We start from the raw sequence: 9,274 nt of genomic DNA on the forward strand, positions 1-9,274 counted from the left end.
ATCCGAAACCGACCCGATCACCCGAATGAATACCTCTAGCTACATATATCATTTGCCTAAAAAGTAATGCTTGAAGTAACAATTAGAAGTACAAGATACTCTAGATTTTTTTCTATCAACAACAAATATCAGGATAGCCTAATAGATTATACTCCGATCCCTACTTTTTACTTTCTAGAAGGGTTACTATATTTATAATTTTTGCCTTTTGGGAGTTTGTGATTTTAAGATTACAATGTTGAGAGTTCTTCAAGTTACAGAAAGATATTTAAGAAGTTTTGCATTTCTCAAAAAAAAATTAAAAAACCATTGTAGCTCCAACATAAATAAATCATATATTATGTTGCAAAATAAGTAAAAACATAAGAAATTAAGAGTAGTTACTCTCAGCCCTAAGAAAAACTTTTAAAATTTTCAATATGCAATAATTCATATAATTAATAGGTAATCCTAATAATAACAAGATTAATTTGCAAAGTTTGAAATTTAAATCTTTTGTGAATTACAGTCTCAAAACATAACTTAACCATATCAAAACATGCAGTTTATAGTCTAAATTAAAGAATTACGAATCTAATTTTATCGGTATCTAACGTTATCGGACATCTGTATATGAACTACAATGTAGTAACAGAAGATGTTGACTTCTAAAAACCATGAATCTAAACTACTTGATTCTACCTTCCAATCGAAGGGCGTTTTGAATAAATACAAAACCAAACCCATTAACACAGATCAAAATGTTGAAACCCGCTATCAACATAATAAGATCAGATTAACGTCAGGATTACCTTGCTAAAGTGAATTTTTTTCCTTCTTTGTTCTTGAAGCTATAATGTGAGTTCCCCGAATATTTCTTAAACACTTGAATGTGATCTAATTCGCTAAATGGGTCCATTAATTTAGAAATAGCCAACATCTTCATTGGCCATGACGAACCAATCCTTCTCGAGTGGCATCCCTCTCAAAATCAATAACCTTCGTAACAGCAGACCGTTGGTTCATGCCGACTTACAGTGTCTCTAGACTATTCAATCAAGCAAATCATCAGCTCCCATTAACCTTGCATATTCTTCTTCGCCAATAGCTCCTTTTTTCAACTTTTTTAGAAGCCGGTACTCCTGAGTTAACTCATCTTCATCTTCCTTAGTCTTAACGGCACGTCTTTTCTTTGCCGTTTGCTTTTTCATAGCAGCAGTCTTGTGATCTGGAGCGGGTTTGGGCTTCCGGGGTTTTGGATTTTGGTTTTCTTCGGACTGTTTCTCCAATAACTTCCTTTTCCGTTGCTTCTCACGAGATTTGTCCCTAAAGAAATAATAATGAGTAAACTTACGCTTTTCTTGCAGTACAAATAATTATCATTATTCACAATTCCAAATTTTTCGAGGCTAACTAGCTAACAGTCTAGAAACGATCATGTTATTCAAGGACACCGAGCACTTCATTTAGAGAGGAATAGAGATGGGAATCGGGATTTAGGGGATAGGGGCAAAAGATTACACTTCTTACTTATATTTGATCTCTGCCAACTTCAAATTCTCGACTGGAATAAAGCCTGCAGTTGACAGTGAGTGGAGCTTCACTTCCGACATTGAAGGTAGTTGCAATAACCCATACCCCATTGCCAACTTCCCAACCTCCAGTTCTTTCCACCTATAAAGATTGCAAACCAAATGTCAGCTCCTTTGATTGATGGCAGCACTGTAATTGTAATTTGTCGTAAAACATAAAATATTAGCATATGACCTGAAAATGTAAGAGCAATGATGCTCCTTGTATGCGCGAATAAAAGAAACGAAGGCTTTGAGTCCTTTATCCATTACATTACGGTCCTTCATTGCAGCGGATCTTATCTAAGAAAATTGATAAAAGTGTGGAAAATTCAGTTTTATATATCAGTTTCCAGATTGATTAACAAGATCCCACAAGCAAATTAATGATCTCTTTGATTTCAGTAAACAAAGAATAGCACATCATCATCATCATACCCCGCCGCTCATAGGCAACCCATACCATAAAGGAGGGTGTGATCAAAGAGTCTCTCGGCCCGAGAAAGAATAGTACACAAATATTATAAATCCTTCTGCAAGAACACCCACCTGAGGAATAATATCCGGAGAATTATCAGAGCACTTCCTCTCCTCAAGAGGAATCCTCCTTATCCGCAGAAATTCAACATATGCTTCCTCCTGTAAATTTCATAACCAATCAGTACTTCACCAGAAGTAGAAATAATGGAACATTGAACTTCATCCATCGTATCTACCTTGGGCAACAGAAAGACAATTGCACTCCCCTGTTTCCCCAAACGAGCGGTTCGCCCAACTCTATGAACGAATACATTTGGATCTTGTGGGGGATCATACTGCACATAGAACATTACAATTGAGATTTGAGAGATACAATTAAAGAGAGAGGCTTTTAGGCAAAATTGAATTTTTTGAAACTTGCTAACCCCTACTTTCAATGACAGCTTCTACAATATCAAAGTTTCAATCACTGGCAAGAATATTAGTAGTTAATTTCATGACACTGAAAGATGTTAAGCACAAAACATCAGTATTTCATTCAAATGAAAAGATTCGAGCATGTGATCATAATGTCAATGAGGAGAAAACAAAACAAAATACAGTCACTTAACACCCAGTCTAATACGAACAACAAAAAATGAGTTTGCCTCAATGGAAGTGATGAACAGGTTCATGACCATGCAATACACTGCAAAGTCTAAGGCAATGATCAAATTTCAGGTAATTCTTCGATATTTATTTTCGCTCTTACCTGCAAAATGCAGTCAACCCCAGGTATATCCAATCCACGAGCAGCAACATCAGTGCAAAGAAGAACACCACTTGAAAGATCTGTAAATGAAGCTAAAGCTTTCTCTCTGGCGTTCTGAGGATATACAGATAACAATAATGTAAGAACCAGAAAAGCACATTGATCAAACTACAAGAATATCAATTACACCATGTGTGCTTTTAGGAGAAGCCAGACTGTCAGAGAGAGAGGGGAAGAGACTGAGAATAATACTTGTTTCATTTTCCCATGAAGTGGAATCAGTGAATGACCCTTCAAAACAGAGAGCTGTGGAAGAACGACTCCCCAGTAATCAACACAAGCACAAGTCATAAAGTAGCTGCACAAAACACAGTAAAAACATATATAACAATTGCACCTTTCAAAACTTCAAGCAAACAATTATTCCCAGTATTTCTTTGAGTTTGCCTCTTTTAATTTCCCCATGTAAAAGTTTTCACATGTAAGGGGTAAATACAAAAGGAAGCAAAAAGAACACTTATAAACTTACATTATGATCTTTTTGGATTTGTATTCGACAAGGAGGTTAACAAGCTCGGACGATTTCTTGTCAGCCTCGCACTCTAGGTACTGCAAATCAAGCAAGATACGCTATGAGCTGAGATGCGGGAAACAAATTAACAGAACATGAATAACTTAAATAACATTCTTGCTTAGCTAGTGGTACTCATCTGACACACAAATCTATAAACAACACTACCCTCATAGTTGAGAAAAAAACTAATCACGAACATGCAATGACTAAAGAAAATCAAAGACTCCAAAAGAAGGGAAAGTATGAGACGACAATGCTGATGACTTAATCCCAACAATATGGAAAATGCATGGTATTTCTCTTTGGGTGATACCAGAATCCATATAGGTTGTCAGCGTATATATATATCTACGAGTATTAATAAGGTACGGAAGAAAATTAGAGAGGCATTGTAAATAGCTAGTTATAGCAACCCAATAACCAAGAGATAGCAATTAACAAGTAACAGTATAAAGAAGAGAAATAGAGCATAAAAGTGCAGGCAAGGTTGAAAGGACACTTATGTCATAGTTTTACCAAAAAAAAAAACAAAGAAAGGCAAGGTTGAAAGGACACTTAAGTCATAGTGAAGGCAATATAAACATCTCACGTGAAGAAAAAAATTAAAACCAAAGCTTCAAACATGAAGTACAATAAACAAGCTCAGATTTATTAATCAGAATACCTCAATATGTAGGCCTGACGGGGTTTTGGAAGTATTTTCCCTTACAGATTTACCATCAAACGATTTTATTTCAGCTCGAACTTCAACCCTCACTGGATTCCTCAATCCAGCTTTAGAAAGTTCCTCAACTGCCTCAGTCTGAGTAGCTGAAAACAAACCCGTCCTACGGAGCTTAGGTAAACGTGAAATTATGTAATTTATCTGCTTCTGAAACCCCATATCCAAAAGCCTGTCAGCCTCATCCAAAATCAGAACCTGTACAAGCGCCAATACAATACATAATGTACTCAGATATATAAAATCCTAAATCCAGTAAACAATACTGCCCAATGGAAATGATAACCAATAAACCAAAAAGAAGGCAATCAGCTTGAACTAACGCATAGAAAAATACATACTATAGAATCGTTATAGATATACCTCAAGGTCACGGAGTTCCAAGACGTCTGCACGTTCCATTATGTCATACAACCTTCCTGGTGTCCCAATCAAAACATTTGCCCCATCCTCTATCTTCTTCAAATCTGCTTTCACCTCCCCTCCTCCAACAAGAAGCATTGGCTTTACATTTGAAAGTGTTGAGATAAAAGGCAGGGCAACATTATAAATTTGTGTTGACAACTCTCTAGTAGGAGAGATTATAATTCCCAGCACCTGCACAGCCATGAATGCTAAGTAACAGGACAAGTATTATCTGTTGATTAATAGAAGTATATTAAAACAGCCAAAAACGGGGAAAGGGGGCAAAAAATCCTTAGAGCTTCAGTACCGACAACATTAAAAATCCAGAAGTCTTCAGTACTATTTCACCGATATATATTCTTTAAGCAGATCAAACTCCCTCCCATGACCCCAGAGGAAAAAAACACCAGAAAAGAAGGCCTATGAAATTGCAATTTGTTCGCATACAAATGTGCAAAGTCAAAGTTTTCAAATTTTCAACAGTCCATTTCCAATAAAGCTAATATTAATAATTGGATTGAAATAGCTCCATAAAATAAACTGGATAAGTCGCATCACAAGAAAACGACAACAATAATCAGGTCTCAATCTATGAGTAAGATCACATTCAGACGCTTGGAGCCAGTAAACAAGCATCATTTGTAGTACTCACCCAAGTTGGGAACTTATTGTTCCCATTTGTTCAAAATCTGTTTGGAGAAATCTTTTAATCAATTTGAGCAATGATTTTCAAAAACACGAGGTCATAAGTTGGATAACGAAATTGAATCTAAACTGGATGGAGTGCCCTAGTGGAAATTTTATAAGGATGTAATTTCACCTTGGACTAACGGTTTTACCTTGACATGTCTTTGACACTCCACCAACAGTAAAGTGGTAACAGATTTTAACGGAAAAGTAAATAAAATGCCAAAACTTCAATCCCAACAATATAAGGCAACTGAAATGTATGAAGTCACAAAAATTTTGATGTTATTTCAGTACGTTACTACCTTATTTCAGATTTTAAATACAATCACAAACTCCCTTAAGATAAGAGATACCGTACAACAGACATTCAAAGAGAACATTCCATACCAACATACCTACAAAAATATAACTTCTTACTGAACACGTTACACGCAGTCAACATAATATGCATCTACCAAAGTTACCCCGCAAAAATCAACCATAAATGACAATGGAAGCTTTTAGCTCGCAAAAAAAAAATGTTTCAATGATCTAAAAAAGCCGCTTTGTCCTTGACTTCTTTGTTTCAGGCATGACAATAACAAATGAGCAAAACTCTTATTTACCTCAAACTGTGGAATGACAAGAAATAACTTTCTGAAAAAGTGCAAACACATATTCTTTGACATAAATCATACAAGCACTAGCAAAACTATAAGGCATACAGCATGCATGGATTTGGAATAATATATTGAAGATGTGAAGATTATGTGAGACAATAAACCATTAAATTTATAAACCGTTCCTCCTCCTCACAACACCATTGCTCCACCAGTTCATCCCCTCTACCACCACCACCGTAACAAATTTATTTTCTTTTCTATATTTCATTTATGATGCAAAGTTTGACCCATTAAGGTGAAAGCTATTAGGTAAATGTTGCACTAAAAATAAACAGAGAAACCACTATGGCATGTTCTTCCCAAATTATTTTCAATTCTAATAATCTAATTGAATACTAAAAGCTACGTTACCTTCAGGTCGTTCCAATAAAATTTTCCTAACACTTTCACTACCCAATATTCACTACCTTGAGCACTAATAAGTCTGGAAAAGCATTTTCTGAATCCATTACCCCGATTGTAAAAGAAAGTTGTACATAAAGCTACGTTACCTTCAGTTCATTCCAATAAAATTTTCCTAACACTTTCACTACCCAATATTCACTACCTTGAGCGCTAATAAGTCTGGAAAAGCATTTTCTGAATGCATTACTCCGATTGTAAAAGAAAGTTGTACATTTGGCCCCCAAAACCCATCTAGATGGGAGCCACTAAAGGGAATTGAGATAATGGAATGATGATCACCCTGAATATAAGCATCATCTAACTAAGCCCTACACACACTATTCCACTAACCCAATGTTCATAAGCATCATATTGCAACTCTGATGTAACATAACATATAATCCAATAAATTTTTCCAATCACTGATCAAAAAGTTCACTTCAGTTGAGCACTAATGATTCTTGCATAACAGGTTCTTAATGCTAACTGTTTTCTCAATTCCAACTCATTTGATTAAACCTAATTTGAAGAAGTAAAGAAACTGAAGATAGCCCGTAATGGATTAGGAAAACAACAAAGGCAAGAAAAAAATTACTCCATCGGCATTCATGAGTTAGCATAATAAATCAAACAAGCACTGGCACAAAATAAAATCACTAACAAAATCCAAATTAAAATTCAAACATTAAGAAGAATAAGGAACAAACTTGCTGCGGTTTAGGAGGTGAAGTGATGGAACGACGGAGAATTTCAACAATTGGAACAACAAAAGCTAGGGTTTTCCCTGAACCGGTGGCGGCATCAACGGCAACATCTTTATAACTACATAGTAAAGGAATTGTAGCGGCTTGAACCGGTGTACAGTGATGAAAACCGGCCTGGTTTAGAACTTCGATTACCGGTTTGGATAAAGCGGGTTCGAGGTCGGAGAATCTGGTATTGGTAAGTGCTTTGTTCGGGTAAATGGTGCTTTCTTCCTCCGCCGCCGTCTTCTCCATTGATACGCGATTCTCCGGTTTGCTGCTCAATTTATTTTACAAAGAGTGTTAGGGATTTTAGCTTCCTAATTTTATTTCACTCCTCAAATGAGAGAGGATTGATTTTTTTCAAGAAGAAAAGTTAACAAATTATTTTCATATAGCAGAATTTGATTGAAAGAGAGTTTTATGATATTAATTTAGTTTTTTTTTTTATTTTATTTATTTATTAATATTTTTTATCTTTTTTATGGTGATTTATATAAATCACATTATTAATTAAGAATTATTATTTAAAGTTTAGTGCTTTTGTAAATTGCAACCTTAAAGTTTATTTTTGCGAATTGTAGCTTTAACTAATCAAAATGTATGCCATTGCAACGAACTCACCGAATTTTAGTGAATTATCCCAAAATACCCTTTGACTTTTCCAAAATAGCCAAGGGGACTAAGGAGCCAAATTCAATGGAATATGGTAAATTAGCTGCAATGCTGTTCACTTTAGTAAGTTGAAGGTTGTAATTTCAAAAACAAAACTTTAAGGTCATAATTCGCAAAAGCTCTAAATCTAAAAGTTGCAGTTTGTAAATAATTCTTTAATTTATAAAATTGATTATTTAGACGTTAAAATGATCATTTACATCATTAAAATACAATTTACAATAAAATGTCTCATTTTTTAGGCCAGTTCATCATACCTTTTGTTGTGGTCTGGAATACACGGACACTTCTCTGTACTGGCGTGTCCCGTGTCGGACACGTGTCGGACACGGACACGCGACGGATACGCGAAAATCCGTGTCCGACACGCCAAATGAAGTGTCCAATATTTTAATATTTTTTCGGACACGCGGACACGGAAGGGACACGGCAAGCAGTCAAGGACACGTTTTTTTAAAAAAATAAATAAATAAAAATAATTTCTTTTTTCCTCTTCTTTCTCTGCCACCACATGTGAGCGCCGCTAGCATTGCCGCCTTCTCCTTCAATATGTGCGCCACAACCACTACTGACATCCTCACATTCTCTGCTCCTCTACTCATGCATTTAGGCCACCGCAGCAGGCCACAAACCACGCACCACCATTTGTTGCCCCAAACCGCACCACAATCACTTAAAATTTGTAAATTACTTATGTTGATTGGTTAGTATTATTTTGTCTTGAAGTGATCACTTATAACATTTAAATGATTACTTACAATTTTAAATGAGAAGATTCTATTTGTCTTTGCATGGCGGATCTTTCTCTCGATGAGCCCGGGTTGGAAACTACTTTTGTAGCGGAGGATGATAATGTGTGATGATCAAACTTAAATTTACCTATTTTATTTGGTTTTCTTTGATTTGGTTTGTATGACTATTTTTAAATACTCATGTTGTTTATTTGGTACTTATTTGCATTTTATGTGAGTTTTATGTTTTTAAAGTGTTTATTTACATATATCAAATGAAAGATTGTAAAATTATCTTTAATTTGATATATTTATTATATTACCATTTTCGTGTCCCCGTGTCCGCCATTTTTAAGTTGGCGTTTTCCCGTACCCGTGTCGTGTCCGTGTCCGTTTTAGTGCAACCTAAGTTGTGGTCCCTTTCTTAATTTGTACATAAAAACACCTTTTTCGTATGGTCTCCTCCTTAATTAGTACATATGAAATTTATTGTTCTCTCTTAGTTTATAGATATAAACACCTTTTAATTTTAGTCCCTTTTTGCATTAATATTTGTGCAAATGTCTAATAACTAATGAGATATTTGCTCTGAATTGGAGAGAATAATTTTTGTAGTCTTAAATTAAACTCTAGATGTTTTGTGCTACTTTTCTTTTATAGATATTGCACTGCGAATCAATTTTTTTGTTCCTTTTAATTTGCTAAAAGGTAAATTCAAGTGATTATTTTTTAAAATATTATTATATAACAAATTTAATGAGACGAAATATGTAAGATTTGTTATAGTCAAAGTGTGACACTAAACATGTAAATCTTGTGACTTAAAAGCTTTTGATAAGTTGATATTTGGTATAGAGATTAGAGTTTTTATTTATATTACTCTTTATGACAGATCGTTATTTGTTTTA

General features: G+C 34.9%; 1 protein-coding gene across 1 annotated transcript; it reads right to left on the reverse strand.

The window, feature by feature from the left end:
- Positions 1-557: 557 nt before the first annotated feature.
- On the reverse strand, positions 558-7,351 carry LOC130803103 (DEAD-box ATP-dependent RNA helicase 18). Its single transcript, XM_057667282.1, has 11 exons — positions 6,925-7,351; positions 4,440-4,673; positions 4,020-4,274; positions 3,311-3,390; positions 3,034-3,139; positions 2,782-2,895; positions 2,267-2,365; positions 2,100-2,189; positions 1,747-1,853; positions 1,510-1,653; positions 558-1,305 (listed from the first exon to the last, which is right to left on the reverse strand). Exons 1-11 carry the CDS (start codon positions 7,213-7,215, stop codon positions 1,032-1,034), a joined length of 1,794 nt encoding a protein of 597 aa, XP_057523265.1. The 5' UTR covers positions 7,216-7,351; the 3' UTR covers positions 558-1,031.
- Between the last annotated feature and the right edge of the window lie 1,923 nt (positions 7,352-9,274).

This window comes from Amaranthus tricolor, chromosome 16, assembly GCF_026212465.1.
Source record: "Amaranthus tricolor cultivar Red isolate AtriRed21 chromosome 16, ASM2621246v1, whole genome shotgun sequence".
Classification (NCBI taxonomy): Eukaryota; Viridiplantae; Streptophyta; class Magnoliopsida; order Caryophyllales; family Amaranthaceae; genus Amaranthus; species Amaranthus tricolor.

Bases quoted from the DNA above. Each gene is read 5' to 3' on its own strand.
- LOC130803103 (XM_057667282.1), bottom strand. From the start codon at position 7,215: ATGGAGAAGACGGCGGCGGAGGAAGAAAGCACCATTTACCCGAACAAA. The intron at 3,391-4,019 runs GTATTCTGATTA...CTTGATTTGCAG, and splicing joins CGTCAGGCCTACATATTGAG to TACCTAGAGTGCGAGGCTGA. The intron at 2,366-2,781 runs GTAAGAGCGAAA...TTCTATGTGCAG, and splicing joins GGGTTGACTGCATTTTGCAG to TATGATCCCCCACAAGATCC.